This window comes from Cibotium barometz, chromosome 8 (assembly GCF_041138505.1).
Source record: "Cibotium barometz isolate CiBa-2024 chromosome 8, ASM4113850v1, whole genome shotgun sequence".
NCBI classification, from domain to species: Eukaryota; Viridiplantae; Streptophyta; class Polypodiopsida; order Cyatheales; family Cibotiaceae; genus Cibotium; species Cibotium barometz.
The window spans coordinates 58,554,067-58,574,480 of record NC_141053.1 but is presented as its reverse complement, the minus strand read 5'-3'; the positions used below and the strand labels follow the sequence as shown (position 1 = coordinate 58,574,480).

Genomic DNA, 20,414 nt, shown 5'->3' with positions numbered 1-20,414 from the left:
CATTCCAAAATTTTTCAATATAGGTTTGGACATCCTCTCCTTTCAATTGTCTAAGAGTATCCTAATGTTGTCGGCGGGCTTTAGCCTTATACGGAGGAGGTAAAAAATGTCTCTTAATTTCGTGTGGTGAAAATCCTCCCAAGTACGAGGTTTATGCCACCCATTCTTGGTAGCATTCCACCATAAAGCAGCATTTTGAATCAAGTGATTCGCAGCACATTTTGAATCAAGTGATTTGCAGCACATTTAACCTTGTCTTTCTCGAAAAAATTTTCTCTCGAAAAATAGTCATCGTATTGGCTAAGCCAAGCCAAAAGAGTGCGTGCATCCTTCTTTCCATCAAAATTCTTAAAAGAAAGTAAGTATAGCACTTATGACAAGAAGTTGTCTGCTATAGTCCATGCATTGAAAATTTGGAAACATTATTTGATGGGCTCAGAATTTCTTATAAAGACTAATCAGCAGAGTATCAAGCATTTGCTTTCTCAACCACTTATTTTGGATAGACATATTAAATGTATTCAAAGTTTTCAACCTATTATTCAAATACCAACCTGGTAAAGAAAATTTAGTTGCTGACTCTTTGAGTAGAAGACCTTCCATTCAAAATATTTCTGTGATTGAGAACACATCTTTTGACTCTATGCACATGAGCCAAGACCCTGACTTTAGTGATATTTGGTCAAGATTGAGAGAAAATCATTGGACTCCTTTTGCTAAGTATTCCTATGATGATGGATATCTTTTCTTCCAAAAAGGATTATGCATTACTCGACCTTTTAGACATTCTATTTTAGAGGAATTACATCAGCCACCTTATGCGGGGCATCGAGGTGTTTCATCTACATTCCAGACTATTTCTAATGACTTTTATTGGCCTAAAATGAAAAATGATGTAGCTAAATTTGTGTCTGAATGTGATGTTTATCAAAAAGTGAAAAGTTATAAGGGTAAGAAACTTGGTTACTCATGCCACTTCCTATTCCTAACAATTCCTTGGGAACAGATTTCTATGGATTTTATCACTAGTTTTCCATTGCCTATGAACCGTAATGATATGATTTGGACCATTGTTGATAGGTTTAGCAAACAAGCATATTTTCTTCCTTGTAAAAAGACTCTTATTGTACATCAATATACACATTTGTTTGTTATACACATTTTCACACATCATGGCTTACCTCAAGTGATTGTTTCTGATAGAGATTCTAAGTTTTACAGTGATTTTAGGACTACATTGTTTGATAATCTAGGCACTAAATTGGACTTTTCCACATTGGGCATGGATTTATTTATTTGCACGTGAATTAGCCCTTGGGGTCCTTTTTTGTAATTATCCTTTAGTGTTTAGATAGGAACACTTTACCTAAGCTTGTGTTAAAAGCAACCTCCATTTTTGTAAAGGGCAAGCCCATGCATAAGCATGCATCTATTTTTGGCTTATGGGCTTTTTTTAATTAATAAAGCATAAATAGTGAAGAAGTGGAAGGAAGCCGACACTTCTTGAGGGGGGATAGATTGCACCCAATGATTCTCTCTTGTGTTTTTATGCTATGTTATGTTTTTATGATATTTATTAATTTTTCGGTTATGGTAATTTGAATGAAGTGATGAACCAGTTGGTATTTGGTTGGATGGTGTGTCTCCCCATGATCCTAGTGGGTACATTAAAGCTAGGCCACAACAAGAGCAAGTTGCCTTTGACAACCTAATGGATGTGGCTATTAACCTCCTAAACCTTGCCATCCCTCCCCAACTACACTTTGGCCTCCTAGAACTACATCACCATGAGCCTCTAACTCAACCTCCTCCAGCACAACATCTTCATCAATGATGAGGAGATTCCCACATCCACCTTTTTCACAATCCTCTCCAAATTACCTTATGCGTCCCACACCACCCTTGCCATGCTCTTCTTCCAAAACACAATCTGCTTCACTGAGCCCTCCACCATCTTTTATTTCCCTCACCAAGTCCTTTACCTCAACCTTCAATCTTGGTGCCGAGTCCTTAACTTTTTTGACCACCTAGATGAGGAAGACTACATTAACCTTTTTGTTCCCGCTCTGAGCTATGGCCATACCTAGCCTCCACCGCATCAAACAGGTCCATTTAGTGGTGGATGGCATGTAGTTTATGAGACCTACCACCATCTCACTACAAAGGATGGCACTCTCTATGCACCCATCAACATCCTCATCTTGTATCATAGAGTTTGGAAGCAATTGCAACTGCACCAGCAAATGCCACCTATTCCACACTGTGCATGTGACCTACCCCCAAGACATCTTAGATGATGCACACAAATTTTATCAATCCATGAAACGAGCACTTTTTTCATGGATGCTTCACACAATGCACAAGTTTATCCAAGATTATAATGTAGTGCATGACCTTGATATGGTCATCGCAACCTTTCATCGAACCACCTAATACACAAAGTCCCGCTTCGACTTCTAAAACGGCTTCTACCACTAACATCCCACCAAACTTTACTGCCAATTTTGAGAATGGAATTATGATTAGGGAGGGGGTATGTTAACTACTTTGGCTAACATTACTCCGAATGTGCAGGAATAATTTCAAGCCATATTTTTTCTATCGTGCATGTAATGAAATTTATGTAAAATGATTATGGGAAATCTCTAAGCTTAAGACATGCAATGCCCGAAGCCAATCACCGAGCAGGCACTGAGCTTATGACTTGTGTAATGCCAGTAATGTACATTAAGACTAGGAAATAATTAGCCTAAACTAACTTATTGGACCCCCAAACATTATTTGGGTAGTCGGGTATTGTACAAATAAGTATTGTATACAAGACAATTGGAGTAATGAGAAGACATTGTCCCATTCTCACAATTGAGTTTGAGTTTTCTTGCTCTTGTGATTGAAGTAGAATGTATGTTTTCTCTTCTTCTTCTTTGTTGCATGCATGCTTAGGGATTATGTGGGTGAGTGATAGTGTTGATGTATGTTCACTTCTTCTTCTTTGTCTACTCTCTCGTACTCTCAATCTCACCATGGCATCAAAGCAGAGGTTAAGTTTCCTATAGCTCTCTCTCTCTTTGCTCTCCACCCATTTACAAAGCTCCTTTGTGATGACAATGGAGGAGGCAAATTTAAGGACCCTAGCTCTCCACTAGCTCTCCACAAGAGAGGTTCCTCTAGGCTAGAGGTGTAAGGTATGACCCTTGCATTATCCTCTCCTTCTCCCCCTACCTTGCAAGACTCAAGTGTTCTCAAATCGGTGAACAAGAGAGGGTTACTCTACCAAGAGTGGCTAGAGGTGCAAGCCGGTAAGACCCTTGCATTATCCTCTCCTTCTCCCCCCTACCTTGTAAGGCTCAAGTGTTCTCAAATCGATGATGAACATCAGGGCATAGGTAGAGGCTGAAAGTTAAGGTAGAGGACATGGTAAGGGAGACATAAGAGATAGTGGAGGGCTTTGTGTGAAGGAGATGGTGTCCGAGAAGAAGAACATGGCTATGGTACATTAGGAGGCCTATAGCACCTTGGAGAGGATGGTCATGAAGGTGGATGTGGGGAGAAGATTGGGCTGGAGGCTCTCGCGTGCAACTCAAGGGGATGCCATTACTGGGGAGGGGTGGAAAGGTTTACAAGGTTTATGGTTGCATCCATGAGGATGTTAACCTTCTTTTTTGGCATCGTAGGTGCATGACCCGCTTGTGCTATGATTTGGCTTTCATATATGTGATTTGCTACTCTATCTAGGCAATGGTCTTATAGTTTACTTCTATGGCTCTCTTTAGGTCCTTTTTTTGCTCAGAAATTCTGTTGTTGAGTTCATCCATGAGATTTTTCTTGTTTTATGCCATCTTCTATAGTGCAACGGTACTTGCCTATGTGTGAGCTCCTCTTGAGTCTATGCCATTATTACTTAAGCTCCCTCAACTTCTGTGTGAAACACATCTAGCTCTTGTTGTAGGCGGTGGATCTTAGAGTCAGCCTCATCAAGATCTTGCACCGTTAAATACAATTGACACGTTCCTCTATGTTTCCAGTTGGGCATAGTTGGCCTCGGCAAGGAGAAGTGCTTGTTGGGATGTGTTTGCTCTTTTTATCTTGCCATGAACTCAATCATGTGCCCAACAAGGTTGTGGGTCATGGATCGTGAACTCAATCATGTGGCAAGCAAGGTTGTGGATCAAGGGAAGTCTAGAAGGTAGCTCAAGATGGCCCTTGTCAACTTTGTTGAGGTGAGGTGGCCTTCTTGGATCTGCCTGTGTGTCTCTCTGATGTTCTATGTGGCTTCATATAGGAACTTGACAACCTACTACCATGAAATTGAAATGCACTTCATTGGACACCTTCAACCATGGGAAATGATCAGGTAGTATAGATGCCTCCTACATGATTGGGCATGCTCTTTAGGGGCCTAGCTAGCCACTTGCCCCAACTACCACCTACCATGTGGGTGTGTCCATCAAGTTTATCTTTATTAAAAATTTTGCAAAAGAATCTATGGTAGCTGTTTCTTGATCCATCTTTGGCTTTTTGGGTTGAGGGGAGTCTGTGGGGGAGGGAGCCAGAGGGGCATGTTGTGGAAGAGGGCTACTTGGGGTGGAAACACCTTGGCAGCTATACGGTTCAGGGACCTCTTGCATAGTAGAGGACCTTGGTAGCTATACAATTAGTGGTGTTCGGAGCACTAACAATCCCAATAATGGGTTGTACCATGGACCAGGTTTTCACCCACCATGGCCCCCCATCATGAGATGTACCTAGAAAGCTAATGATTAGAGAACCACTTACATGTGTTGAGATATCAAGCTCAGCTCTAGTGCTATGGCAGACATTGATGACCCGCCCTGGGTGATAGCTTTCGCATCTACACCACTGGCATGGTTGGTGAGATTATGGGTGATATATGGCCAGTGGGATGACAGGCTGTGTGACAGCCATTTTGGATTGCTAGAGACTGGCATAGTTATAGTGCCAACTCATTTAGTCGGGTTCGCATTATGGACCGACCCTTGTATGTTGTAGTAGTTGAGTACTAACCCATATAGTGTGTACTCTTATATTTATGTTATGTTGGCTGAGTAGAGAAGAAGAAGAATATAGAAGAAAATTTAGCTATCCATCTATCTCTTGTGTCTCTCTCTTGTGTCTTGCTCTCTCTTATGTGTGTGTGTGTTTGCTTGATAGGGTTTGAAGCTCTCCCTCTCCCCCACATTCTCTTTATGGTATCAGATCCTGGTTCATGAGAGCTAAGGAGACAAGCAAAAGGCAAACAAAAGGCAAGAACAAGCAAGGAAGGAAGTGGTACTACACAGGTAAGAGCACCATCATCTCTTTCCCCTTCTTGGTTTAGGTACATCACCCCCTCAGTAGCTCTAGGAGCTACACATCTCTGATTGAGGAGCTGTCGTCATGGGAGCAGAGCTATAGGGCAAGTACATGATTTTATCGGACAGTTTTTTCGTCTAGATTCGCATTTCGGGCGCGTTCTGGGCCCCGTTTTGTCACTGTAGAGTATTTTTGGTAGTTTTCTGGAAGTTATGGTAGAGAACTATTTCTACTCGAAATATGGTTATTACAGTGTAACATTGCATTTTGGAAGTGCAGACAAGGTTTACACATGTATTGTTTGATACTGGGTGTATGTACATGTACTCTGGTCACATTTGGTGACACACAGGTTGTGCTAAAGTACCGTTTTTGCAAAGATACTACTGTATTACAAGTTGCATACATAAGTTGTCTGTTTGCAGGTTATTTGATTGTTGTAGGAAAACATGTCTGATGGAATTAATCACATTGTTAGTGAGAAGTGTGATAAGAATAACTTCCATGCCTGGAAGTTCACAATGATCAATTCCCTAACTTTCGGGACTTGATATCTATGCTGATTATAGGAACATGCCTTCTACTCTAATTCAGGTAGAGGCAGAGGTAGAGGCTATGGTCGAGGCCAAGGTGGTGGCTGACAAGGAAATCAAAATTCTGGACAACAACAGTCCAATGATTCACATCAGCAATCATACATAGGTGGAAGAGGCTAGTCTAGAGGCAAGAGGAGCCAAAGAGGCAGAGGTGGTTGGCAAAGAAATCAAAATGCAAATAGTATAGAGTGCTATTATTGTGGCAAACCAAGACACATGGCAAAGGACTGCTATAAAAAGCAGAATGACATTAAAAGTGGGAAGTTGCAACAAGGCAACTATGCATCATCTAGCAAACATGGAGGTGATGGACAGAAGTAAGCAGCTATTTGTGATGCAGCACATGCTTAGTTCCAACAGGGGATGTGTCAGGATCTCAAGATATATGGTATGTGGATTATGGTGCCTCTAACCACATGACCAGTCATGCTGAGTGGTTTAGAGATATGCAGAAAATAGAAAAACTAGGTTATGTAGAAACACGTGATGATATTGTGCATCCCATTGCGCATGTTGGTAAAGTGCCATTGTCTATGCAGGATGGCAAAATTAAGTACTTGGCTGATGTACTTCATGTTCTAAATATTACAAAGAACCTAATTTCTGTTGGACAGGTGGTTGAGCAGGGTCTGCAAGTGAGGTTTAATTCTCAAGGATGTTTTGTGGAAGACTTCAAAAATAAGTGTCGCTTGGTTGCAAAGGGTAACAGAAATGGCAGGATGTTTACTTTGGATGTGAACATGCCTGAGATAAAGGCAGCCATGTTTACGCATGGAACAGGTGTCATTCCATATATTGACATATGGCACAAGTGCATTGGTCATGTGAATGTACAATGACTGAAGTCTATGTAGGCCCAAAATATTGTTGCAAGTTTGCCAAAGTTTAAGGTTGACGGTATACATAAGGTATGTGAAGTAAGCAGGTCAAACATGCTTTCCCACATGAAAAGCATGTCAATGCAAGGCCATTGGATGTCATACATTCAAATATATGGGGACCGACCAAGACTACAACAATTGCAGGTTGCAAGTACTATGTTACATTCATTGATGAGGACCACACTAGGAAATTGTGGGTTTATTTCATGAAGGAGAAAAGTGAGGTGTTTGCTCACTTTCAGAGATTTAAAGCCTTGTTCGAGAAGGAAAAAGGCATGCAAATAAAATGCCTAAGATCAAATGGTAGGGGAGAATATTTCTCCAATGAGTTCAGCGGTTTCTTGAGAAAGTAGGGAATTAAGAGGCAGTTTATGTGCAGGTACACTCCGCAACATAATGGTATTGTAGAAAGGAAAAACATGCACATTGCAGAGTGGCACGTGCCTTGATGGGGCTGAAAAGAATATGCCACATTACTTTTGAAAAAAGCAGTAGCAACTGCTGTGTACATTATGAACAGGACACCCACTATAGCTGTTCATGGTATGACTCCTGAATAGAAGTTTACAAAGCATAAGACCGGATGTGTCTCACTTGAAAGTGTTTGGGTGTATTACATATGTACATGTTCTTGATGAAGTGAGAACAAAGTTGGATCAAAAGGCAGAGAAATGCATCTTCATTGGTTATGCTATGGAGCAAAAAGGTTATAGATGCTATAACCCTACCACTCGTGAGATGCGAGTAAGCAGAGATGTCTTCTTCGATGAGATGAGTAGCTGGTATGCATTAGTAGTGAAGGCAACAAAAGATGCAGATGTAAGAAGTGTTGATGTTGCACCACATGTAGATCAGCAATCATAGTTATGCTGAGTGGACCTGGGGAGTCCTCGAGCAGTAGATCCAATGTTAACCCATGGTCAGGCAGGTTGAGGAATGATGCAAGTACACATGTATCACGAAAAGGGAAGGAAAAGTAGATCAACATTTTGTGCCTGATCTGTCAGCAGGTCACTCATATGTGGATGGTGACAGGTTGAGGAATGATGCAGGTACACATGTATCACGGAAAGGGAAGGAAAAGGTAGATCAACCTTTTGTGCCTGATCTGTCAGCAGGTCACTCATATGTGGATGGTGACTCTAGTGGCTCTGAGCAGAGCCTTGATGAGGAGCTTGGCATTCCGTCTGTGGCTACTCCTGGTATAAGGATAACCAGTGCTATTTTGAGGACACCTAGTAGTGATCCAGGTGTATGTAGGTCTACGAGGGTTAGATACCCTGTTGAGACAGGTTGAGATATGATGGATATACATCCCATCATTATGCTTACATTGTAACAGCAATACAGGAGGTTGAGCCCACTTGCTTTGAGCAGGCAATTGGAAATAAGAAATGGGAAGATGCCATGGATGAGGAGATGGCAGCATTGGATGTAAATGCAACATGGGAGTAGTGCCTTTGCCTAAGGAAAAGAAGGCAATTAGATGTAAGTGAGTGTATAAAGACAAGCATAATGCTGATGGTTCAGTACAAGGCAAGATTGGTTGCCAAGGGCTATGCGTAAGACTTATGGCATAGACTATGAGGAGATATTCAGCCCGGTTGCAATAATGGCAACCATGAGAGCTGTCATTGCTATGGCTGACTATGGCTGCAGAGCAGCAGCGAAGGGTTGGTCTTTACATCAAATGGATGTAAAGAATGCTTTCTTGCATGGTGATTTGCAAGAAGCGTACATGATGTAGCCACCAGGTTATGAGAGTGATGCACATCCAAATTTTGTCTGCAGGTTACGCAAAGCCTTGTATGGCTTGAAGCAGGCACCCAGAGCATCGTCAAACAAGATCGGGGAGTATCTTGTTACCATTGGATTTCAGATATCCAATGCAAATTTTTCACTATATGTGAAAAAGATAGAGGGATCATGCTATTAGTCATATATGTGGATGACTTGATTATCACTGGTGATAGTGATGGAGACATACATGATGTCAGGATGCTTTTGAAGCAGAAGTTTGAGATGAAGGATTTGGGTGAGTTGTAGTATTTCTTGGGCATAGACGTGGTGGGATCACCTCATGGCATTTTGCTATTGTAAAGGCAGTATGGCTTGGACATGTTGTCCAAGTATGGTACGACAGGTTGTAAGCCTATTTTAGTGCCATTGGAGCATAACACAGCTTTTCGTCGCAAATATAGGTGAGCTTTTGGAGGACCCCACTACATACATGCACATAGTGGGTAGTTTGATCTACATGACCATTACAAGGCTAGACTTGAGCTATGCTGTTGGACTTGTGAGACAGTTTATGCAAGCCCCTAGGAAGCCACACTCGGATGTGACTAGACGGATCCTTAGGTACATAAAGTCCACAATCGATTATGAACTTTTCTATGAGGCTGGTACAGAGATACAGTTGCATGGGTACACAGATGCTGATCGGGTTGGTAGTATTGCAGACAGGAGATCTACCAGTGGTTTTATATTCTCATCTGGGAGTGCTACTGTGAGTTGGAGCAGTAAGAGGCAGCCAACAGTTGCCTTGTCGAGTACAGAGGCATAGTACAGGGGTGCTGCTATGGCAACCACCAACAGTTGCCTTGTCGAGTATAGAGGCATAGTACAGGGGTGCTGCTATGGCAGCTTGTGAGGTAGATTGGTTTCAAAAGCTACTTAGTGACGTGGGAGAGCCCGTGGATAGGGCAATTATCATATATTGTGACAACATGAGCAGCATACAGTTGGCCAGTAACCCAGTATATCATGCTAGAACGAAGCACATTGAGGTGCATTATCACTTTGTGATGGAGAAGGTTCTAGCACGAGATGTAGATATGGTATATGTCAGCACAGTGGATCAGGTATATGTCAGCACAATGGATCAGGTAGCTGACATCTTCATGAGTCATTAGGCACAGAGAAGCTCCACAGGTTTAGGAGCTTACTTGGAGTGCAATGTGTGGAGTTAAGCTCGAGTGGGAGTGTTGAGATATCGAGCTCAACTAGTGCTACGGCGGACATTGATGACCCACCTGGGTGATAGCTTACGCATCTACACTACTGGCATGGTTGGTGAGATTATGGGTGATATGTGGCTAGTGGGATGACAGGCTGTGTGACAGCCATTTTTGGATCACTAGAGACTGGCATAGTTATAGTACCAGCTCATTTAGTCGGGTTCACATTATGAACCGACCCTTGTATATGTTGTAGTAGTTGAGTACTAACCCATATAGTGTGTACTCTTATCTTTATGTTATGTTGGTTGAGTAGAGAAGAAGAAGATAGAAGAAAATTCAACTTTCCATCTCTCTCTCTCTCGTGTGTGTGTGTGTGTTTGCTTGCTAGGGTTTGAAGCTCTCCGTCTCCCCCACATTCTCTTTAACATGATTAGAATTGGCCTCTATCGAGACTCTCCTTCACAAGTCTTAGCTCATTCTGGAACAATGTAGAGTTTGAATAGTGGGGCATCATGTAGTTCATTCTCCACCCCTATTGATGGTTCTCCATTAGGGATGCACAACAAGTGCTCTGCATGCACATGTTGTGTGAGCCCTTCCACATAGTCTCACAGTGAAATCAAACTCTAGCAAGATCAAAAGCCATCAGGTTATCCTTCCCATAGTACAAGGCTTATTGACGAAAAGTAAAGAAGCGCGTGATGGTCTATTTTGAAAAAGCTTGGTGGATTGCCTCTTCCCTAGCAGGTTCGTCCATGCCCACCGTCAAATCCTTTAGGTCCTTCCATAGGCTTGGGCTTCCTTGCAACAAGGAGCCAACAGAAACCTGCACTTGGGAGTAAAGTGAGTCCTGCTATGTCTCTCAGGGTATGTCCATTATCATTAGGCCCGTAATGGTGTATGTATAGGGCCCCTTCGAGTGTGGAATTCTTTTATAATCTCCTAGGATCTTGGAAGCTTTTACCCTCTTGAGTATGGGAAGCTGAAGCTTGTCTAGCTTCATGAGTGGTGGCTCTCCTCCTATTTTCAATTCTAATCACAATGTTAAGAGGAACCATTTGTATCAGCCCATCCCTTACGCTTAGCAAGTTAATGCTCGTAGTTGGTTTACGATCTGGGTTGGGGATTGGGGGCAGGGACTAGGGGCAAATGCTCTAAATGGGCAATCCTTGTACATGTGGTCAAATACCATAACCGAGGTACTAATGGTTGTGGGTTTGCTAGTGTGGCTGCCATAAGCTTCTTGATGGGACACTCTACCACTCTGTGAGGTCCCTTGTAGTGATAGCACTATGGCGGCATATGGGATCCTAAAGCATTAATGTCTCTCCCCCTATTGGATTGCCGACTATATGACACTATCACCATCTTGAACATAGTGACTTAGGATTTGACTTGGGGGACTCTGGGCCTCTAGGTAGGTAGTGTACCCTCCTATTCCCTCTTCCTCCCCTTCAGGTATCTCTATCAAGGTCAATTGGTTCATGGGGGTTACCTTGGGAATGGGTGGTTGTTGATGCGAAAACACTAGAGGCAATAGAGGTAAATTCAAAACTTTTAGCATTCCTTTTTGAGGCATGTACTACCCAAGGTGAGGTTCGTTAGCAAGCATGGCCTTACCGGTGAAGTAGGCAAAGCCACGTGATGAGCAAGTGGAGCTGGGGTGAAGCTGATATGTGCGACTGTTGCCTCTAAGGTTAATTCTCATAGAAATGAGTAGTATCATGGTTTCCTACTCTCATGCACACTAGATCCCACCCTATCTGGGTCTTAGGTGGGGACATTCTGTGCGTGTGTTGTTAGTACGGCATATTGAACACCAAACCAACTGATTTCTAGGGTATAGATGTGGTTGTTCTATGTTGTCTTTTCTTAACCCAACTTTCCACCACCATTGCTCAGTCATTTGTTACATGAATGCCACCGCTAGGTCTTCTAGGATTAGTGCAGCCAGTGATTCTTTCCCTTTTTTGCCAATCTTTGAAGGCATTTGTGCCAAATGATGCCTCAGATGGGGTTCCTTTGAGGATATTCCTTAAAGAAGTTTCCATGAAGCTATCATCAAAACCTACAACATGGCTCAAAGTTTTTATTCTTTTTTATGTTTTTCAAAGTACTAGGCATTATGCAGGGTTGAGTCAAAGATTCTTTCTAAGAATCTCCCAGTTAGCTATTCATCATAGAATTTGTCGGTGTCAGCACATCTAGAGTGGAGGTATCTCACTCTGATGTAGTCTTTGATTGATTCTTTCTAAGAATCTCCCAGTTAGCTGTTCATCATAGAATTTGTCGGTGTCAGCACATCTAGAGTGGAGGTATCTCACTCTGATGTAGTCTTTGATTGATTATTTCTCCTATTGCTCGACATGGTAAAGTTGGTCGACTGGGTTCCACCGGGTTCCTTGATGAGAATACCCACCAATCATGAATACAATCTTCAGGTTGTCAAAATCAACCTTGTCTTTAGGTTTCAATAAAATTGGAATCATTGTCTCGCCTTTCCTTCCATCTCGTAAGGTTGAAGGCACTCACCTTACTAGGTCATCAGGTTGACCACGTGTTGTACATTTGATAAAACACCTCCAAGTGTGCAATAGGATCTCCAATCCCATTGAACTTTGGCATTAACTTTGCAATCTCTAGTCCCATTGAGCTGTTGGAGGTGGAGTTGCTATGTGAGCCCTGTTGCTACCCCCCTCCCTATTTGGGCTGTTATTGTCAAGATATCTCTTCAATGGTTAGTGCAGCAAGTAGTGGTGTAGGTGGAGGTTTAGGTAATGGATGTGAGAGATAGAAAGGGTACTCGAGGTAGGTGGCGGCATGGCATCTGATGTTAGATATTGTATTTGCTTTTGAGGCAAGTTGGGGTATTATGGAGGATATCTATTTAAGGTCGGATCGTATTGTGGGGTGTATGCTACTCCCAGTGTCGGAATCCGAAGTTTCTTGCTCCTTAATGTAGGGTTTCTTGCTCCTTAGTAGCTAGGGTTGTCTCTTCAGCTCTTGTAGCTTGGGATGTTGTGGCAGCCCCATACCTGAGTCCCCCTGCACTGTTTGTACCTGGGTCTAATGCCACAAAGCCCTAATGTTCACATGTACAAAGTGTCGAGAGGATCATCTAATAAAATATCCATATAAATCAAGTAGGGGTTTCACCAATCCTCCTACAACAAGCCTCCACTTGATAAGTATAAGGTCACAGACTTGAAGAAGAATTTATGAAACTACAACTCTATAAATAAGAGATTTAAGTGAAGCATTTGAGTGTTGTTTGAGTGTGATGATATGGAATAAAATTTGAAAATTTGAGTGTTGTTTGAGATTTAAGTGAAGCATTTGAGTGTTGTTTGAGTGTGATGATATGGAATTAAATTTATGAAACTACAACTCTATAAATAAGAGATTTAAGTGTTGTTTGAGTGTGATGATATGGAATAAAATTTGAAAATTTGAGTGTTGTTTGAGATTTAAGTGAAGCATTTGAGTGTGATGATATGGAATTAAATTTATGAAACTACAACTCTATAAATAAGAGATTTAAGTGAAGCATTTAAGCGTTGTTTGAGTGTGGTGATATGGAATTAAATTTGAAAATTAAGTGGTGAAGAGTATGTGTATAAGTTTATCGGTTTTATACTTTAAATTTTTGAATCTTTAAATTCAAGGCTAGGCCAACTATAACTGGTTTTTTTTCAAATTGAGCCGTGAAAATTACACTAAAGGACAATTTTTTTCTGACTTCTCTACTAGTCATAGTTGAGCGCGGTCTTCCTTTGCCAATTGCCGACCACTTGTGAAGCGGACACCTGACTTGATGAGCAAGAATTACATGATTGAATTTTGATGGGCAAGGTCTCCCTTCAAAATGATGGGATGCCAATAACTTTTTGACCTTTTTTCAAGATTTGGTGTGTTTTCAGATCGCCCATAGAAGGTTTTGGGTGTTATTGATGGCCAAAATGCCCGAAAACAAGCACGATGGTTGTGAAAACTAGAGCTTGAGCAAGAGTAAGAATGGGTTCGAGATTCAAGCCGCAAAGTGTTGCGCAAGCCTTTAACTAGTCAACGGATTGTGCGGCTTAATGTAAGTTCCAATGGTAGATGGGATATGTTATATATTAGTTTGGCGTGTGGGCCATATGCATCGATGAAGTCATCCTCTCCAATGAAAGGAAGGTTTTTGGTGCTCACAAAAACACATCCGAGAAGGGGAGTTAGCTCAATGGTAAAGCTCTGGCTTTGGAAGGCGTGTGTGTGGGACACTTTTCTCCCACCCACACCATAAGGTGTAAGGTGTAAATGAAATGAACCTCCTCTCAATACAAAAAAACATGTCTGTATACATCGTGCTCCTAAAAGGGTGTTTACACACTAGAGTAAAACCCACTTAGAAATATGGGGAGGCCTTGGATTGCATGCCTGATCTTTTCTCCTTGCTCGAAATTCTCCACATGTTAGTGGGTTACCACCTCAAGCCCATTCTTCCTTTACTCAAGGGGTAGACACTTTTCAACCAATCAAATGATTTTTTTCAAGAATGGGCAGGGGAAATGTGTAAAGAATATTTAAATTGGAGAGTTAATAAGCAATTATGGCCTTTTTTTGAATTAATCACATTAAATAGTCCCAAAGATTGAGCCTAACCAATGTGTAAACACATGTTGCAATGGGTAGCACTTTTAGAATCATCAGTACATTTTTAAAAAGTTTCGTGATGCCCACAAAACCGCGCGTCCACAAAAGTGGCGGGCTCTACTGTTTTCTAGGCCACTCTCCTAGTTAAATATTTTGCCATGCAAGAGGGTGGAGCTTTCCCCCTTTTTTTTGATATACTTTTTTAATGTCAATCGCGCGATAGTGCCGTGGTATGAGAGTCCCTAGTAGGTGATGGGTTCAAATCTCCCCCTGGACAAGTGAATGCATCTAGTGTAGTATACTCAGCCAACCCCGAAAGAAAATATATGCTTTTTTAACAATGGATTTTTTATATTTTCCTATTTTCCTATTTCCTTTAAAATGGATTTTCTAAGGCTCTTTCGATTTACTTAAGTCTTCTAGTAGTTCATTCAGCTCTACCCATGTCTTGCCCTTGCCCGGAGCAACCTTGCCCGCCCAAGAGCCGCCCACCGTCGCCCCCAAGTGTGTAAAGACGGTTTCTAACTGGTCAAGCTTGGAGCTTAACGAAAGGCGCACTGTTTGTAAAATCATTGGAAATGACAATCGTTGGAGCTGACGTGGGAACGATGAGGCCTGCACCGAGTAGTCGATGGATTCTCCGCAAGTTAAAAGGCTTGTTGAGTAGTCTTTGCAGATTTCTGTTTCTAAGATCAGGTAAAGGTCAGCTATGAAATGCGTTAAATGTTGGTTTTATTGATGTGCCCTCTTCAATACTTCTACACAAGCTGCCCTACGTCTAGGATTTTTAAGCTTTCCTTAACCAGAAAATCATGGCATAATGTAATCATTAAGTGCCCAGCAGACTATCTCTAGGTTGAAGATTGTGAGTCTAATGGCATGCATGTCCTCATATTGTAACCATGAATCGCTTAGGCTTCAAGAAAGCAATCCTTAAGTTGGAGATTATGTGATTATTGCTTAGGCTTGAAGGAAGCAATCTTTAGGTTGAACATCACGAGATCAATGCCAAATTATTTCATTATGCCTTCGATGTTGTGATTATTAAATTTTCAGGGATTCAAGAAAACAATCTGCATGTTAAAGTTATGCTAACATGTAAAATTATCATGAAATTCTGTTGAGTCATAACCCCCCACCTGTCTAATGTGTTGTCTGTACATTTCTGGTTGGTTTTGAAGTTACTCGTATGAGGCTATGGGAGAATTGATGCTGTCTGCCATGACATTCTACGGGTAAGTCCACAAGTCACATGTCATGAGGCCCGAGTTCTCCTGAATTCATTGTTTCGATACAAATTCGGGAGGAATGAAAGGCTTGTACAAGAGGCCTTAACTCCAAACAAGCCAGAAATGTTTGCATCGTGCAGTTTTTTTGCTACAGGTTTTAGCATGTGAGGATGTGAGAGCTGCTGGAACTTGGCCATATTTTTGTGTAGAGACACTGTTGTACTCCTTTCAAGAGGGTTTTGTTCAAGCCTCTTGCATTTAGGAAAGAGGCGTGAACTTCTAATTGTTTATATGTATGCTTGGAAAGGCTACCAAATCCTTAAACCCTTATGAAGCTGGGACAATGGATGGCCCACCGGACAGTTTGAAAGCAGGGAGCAGCAGACATAGTAGTAAGCGAGATTTATCTCTACCTGGCTACAAACTAGGAAAGATTCTTGGAAGGGGCGCTTTTTGCAAAGTGAGGTTGGCAGAGCATGTGCTGACAGGTTACAAAGTTGCAGTTAAGATACTGAAGAAGCGAAAGATCGGGGAAGAAGTAGGCATGGAGGAAAAAGGTATGCTGCATTAAGGCTATTTCAACTCTTTTCATATTTACTATGCAATGCTGATTTAGATGCCTTGGCAGCTTGCTCTTGGTCTTGGTTTTGCAACCTTTATCTCTGAAATTCTGAATGCCCAAGAACGATCTTTGACCTCCTTCATATAGGGATCGGATGGCAATTCGTATTTACGTTGGACATTTATTTTCAGGTCATAGAAGATTATTAAATAGACCATAAAACATGCTCATATTGTGCCCAATAAATGTCCCAATAATTGGTGCATATTCTGGCCACCTTTAGGAGGCCATAAGGCTATCAAACTACCTCAAATGGCTTATACTCTTCCTTGAGTCTGGCCCTTGAGGCGGCTGCAAGAAGGAAGCATGTCCAGGTGGCACTCACTTGGGTGATGCACGTGACATCCCCTCATGCGGAACTTAGAACAAAGGGGAAAGTCATGCACTTTTGCTCCACTTTTGATTTGGTCCATTTGTAAGCTCAGCCTTACTTGGGCGATGCATGTGACATCCTCTATCTAAAGTTGGAGCCCTGGAGCAAGTCATGCACTTATGCTACGCTTCTGATTCGGTCTATTTGATGGCCCGACTTCATATTCATCAGCTCGATCTCCAAGCGCTCTGGCTTGGTAGCCTTATCCTCTTACTTATGTGATTTAGAGACTCTCTTGAAGGTCCTCAGGAACTTATTGTCACATGAGTGGTATTTGCGAAAGCTAATGATGGTATTTATAATGCACATAAGCAGAGATTGATCCATGCACACACTTGATTCCATCACATAGACTAGACACAGTAGACAAGAGAGAGATGCCTTAATCTACTATGCACATGAATGTAAATACAATGATGGTAGCGCAAATCCTAGAGTGGGAGAGTGCTTCCGTAATGATGATGATGATGATGAAGACTAATGCTCATGGTAGGTATGTTGGGGAGCCTCTTGTTTGCTGGTTGCTCACTGTCTTTGAGCACATGCCTAAACTCCAGGATTCACCCTAATACATAGGCACAAACAGGCTTTTGCGGGTGAGAAAAAGGAGAGGAACCAGGAGGTGGTTGACTCTTGGCTCAACCGTTGGAACGTACACTTCAAGTTTCACCCGTTCCCGGAAGCTTGGAAGCTTCAAATGGTTAGGGGTCTCCTAAAGGGGGAAAAGCCCTGACATGGCGGAGAGAATTCAGCAATAAACCGAGTATTTAGGCGGATTTTGAGAAAGTGTTTTGCGATGAGTTCCTCCAGGTGGAGGATGAGTTTGATATAGTGGCCAAGTTTATGGACTTGGACATGAGAAACCTGTCTTTCGACATGTATTTACAAATAAAAAAACCACACAACGCAGTGACATCCATGCGTGCTGCTCGAGACTGCAACTCTGCATCTCATAGCAAGACTACTTGTGATCCGCCATGTCCATGGCGGGAGTAAGCCTCTTGGTCTAGGTCGAGACCACAATGAATTAATAATAACCCAAGAGTCACTTATATAGTGCTTATTGCTACTATAAATAATAGTCCAATCATAAATAGACAATAACCTTGGGTTTATTAATATTGAACCTTAGCCACCTATCTAAGGTAAGTCCAATGCTATATAATGGGCTACTTCATGCGTACTTCCTAATAAACAAAAGTGGAAGATAAGTCCAATACTATACAATGGGCTACTCCATGCATGATGATTAATAAACAAAGATTAATGTTCTACTTAAGCCTTTTAATCTTGAAAAAATAGAAATCAACACCAAATGAATAGAAATGGGGATTGAATACCAATTTGTAGCTTGAATCTTGATGCTTCAAGTGTGCTCCACACCTCCCTCCAATGCTCTGAAAGAAAATAAAGTCAACCAAAAAACAACAATGTTAGTCTTCAACAAACAAGTGGATTTACATTCCAATCGGTAGCAATGAATGACACCAAATGTAAAGTAGAGAAAGGGAGGCGCCTCCCCACTGGGAGCAGAAGATGTTCACCAAAATGGGAACTCTTGTGCTTTGCACTAGGGAGAAGAAATGAGGAATGCAAGGAAAATATTTGATTTTCACCCTTAGATGTTCTTTTTTGAATAACCCTCGCTTGTGGAGAAGCGAGGGTCCTCAACCTTTCCTCCTTTGGTGTCACCACAAAGGAGCTATATGCACAGATTCAGAGCAAAGAGGGAGAGAGCTATAGAAAGCTCTTTCTCAACCTTAATACCAAATGTGAGTGTAAGAATGGGGGAGAGAAGCCTGTGTTTGAAATGTTGGTGGCTATGGTGATGCCGCCGGAAAGAAGGGAAGCATAACAGAGCTTCTGTGGCTTGGGGGTGAAATTTTGGATTACCTTCTTTCCCTAATCCTAGGGTTCCCCTGTCACATGCACTTTGCACTGTAGTGCATGGTGACAAGCTGGTGTCAGAATATGCAGCGGAGATGATGACAAAATCTGAGAACACAAGAGCAAGTGCACTGCAGAAAAACACAGCAATGGAGAGGGAGAGAGAGAGGCGTGTAACTCTGCTATATACACAAGATAAAATCCCGGAACAAGATACAAAGAAATGGGGGGCCATGGGGCCATTTTATATGGCCCCATATATGCACTCGGCCTGAAGAAGAGGCAGCCGACAGCCTGCTGAAGTCACCCGACCAACATCTGCTCTAGTCGGCCAGCCCCAAATGGACAGCATGCACACGTGTGGAGTCGGCTTGCTCCAGTTGGCCAACATCTGGTCCATCCTACCAGCATAGGGCAGCCTCCCACACCATGGAAAAATAGGGAAACATGGGGAGAAAATATGGTGAGTGGCGAAAAATGAGAAAACACCTAATCCGGGCGGGCACACCCACAACAGAGGCCCTCGTGTATATGTATAGACAAAAGATGACTTCTAACACCCCCTTAGCTCCTAAATGTGGAACCAACCCCAGGGAGCTGGAGTGCCGCCGGAGCAACGCCTGAGATAGAGACTTCATGAAGAGGTACACCGCACTGTCCTCCGTCGAACAGAACTCTAGCAAGATGTCATCAGCAATGATCTTTTCATGAACAAAACGCCTCTGGATGACCGTGGGTTCCTCCTGTGGAAACCCAATCCTGCCAAGTAACCTTTGCAACCTCACCACCTCGCAAGCAGCACCACAAGCTGCCCGGTACTGTGCCTCTGTCGACAACAAGGCAATAGATGGCTGCCTCTTACTGCTCCAAGAAATTGCTCCTGAGCCGAGGGTAAAACTGTAACCTGAAGTAGATCTCCTCGTGTTTGGATCTCCTCCCCAATCTGAGTCACTCCAACCGTGGAGTCTGACTCCATCCATCAACCCCCCTCCTGTGTAAAAGAGTCCAAGATCCTTCACATGCTGCAGAAACCACAAGATACGCAATCTTGCCTCCCAAAGAGTCATCTGCAAACATGAGCTCAACAGCCTCATCAGGAAGCTCCCGTCCAATCTGGTATGCATCAAACAAATCAATGACCCATTCTGCTTGCGAGTCAAGGAGGCATCATACTGCTCGCAAGGATCAACACCTTGTGAGATAATGGGCTCTACATAAACGTCAAAAAGTCTTATCTTCGGCGTTAAGAAAGTTTAATACTTGGGCTATATCCTCGGTTCCGATGGGATTAGACTGGACCCCTCAAAGGTTCAGGAAATCTTAGATTGGGACATCACTCAGACCGCCCAAGAAATCCGTTCTTTCGTAGGTCTTTGTCAAGCCTACAGCACCCATGTTCATCAGTTTACCAACCTTGCAGCACCTCTCACCGACTTGCTCAAGGGGGTGAAGACTTGTAAACAAAAAGTCTCAGTCACAGGCAAGGCGCTTGATGCATTCCGTGCACTCCAGAAAGCTGCCTCAGAAGCGCTTGTATTGAAGTTAGAATCTTGGGATGAACCTTTTGAAGTCATTAACGATGCAAGCAATGTAGCCATAGGTGCAGTTCTCCAGCAGGACAATAGACCTGTGGCCTACTACTGTAGAAAGTTGGATGTCGCCGAAAAGAATTATTCGGTTTATAACAAAGAGCTTTTGGGTATGATCACAACGCTCAAACATTGGAAGCCTTTTCTTTATGGACAGGTTTTCACAGTCAAAACAGACCACCAAGCACTTAAGTGGCTTCAAACCATGCCAAGTGCCTAGTGGAGTGATCGGCAAGCTAGGTGGAGTCAACTCTTCCAACAGTTTGGAGGAATGATTGAGTACATCCTTGGTAAGCATAACCCAGTAGCGGATTCTCTTAGTCGAA

General features: G+C 42.5%; 1 protein-coding gene across 16 annotated transcripts in view; it reads left to right on the top strand.

Annotated features, from left to right (window-relative positions):
- The first annotated feature begins 14,927 nt into the window (after positions 1 to 14,927).
- The window catches only part of LOC147636478 (SNF1-related protein kinase catalytic subunit alpha KIN10-like), a 65,141-nt gene continuing 59,654 nt past the window's right edge, over positions 14,928 to 20,414 (top strand). For 12 of the 16 annotated variants that reach the window (XR_015266548.1, XR_015266544.1, XR_015266550.1 and 9 more), the window contains exons 1-2: positions 14,929 to 15,084; positions 15,570 to 16,174. Coding sequence is in view for 9 of the 16 variants with exons in the window: in XM_086801925.1 (XP_086658051.1) it covers positions 15,913 to 16,174 (262 nt within the window). In the remaining 7 variants the exon portion in view is untranslated. Of the gene's footprint in view, positions 15,085 to 15,569; positions 16,175 to 20,414 lie in introns of all 16 variants that reach the window. The other 4 variants (XM_086801927.1, XM_086801922.1, XM_086801923.1 and 1 more) reach the window with 4 other exon arrangements.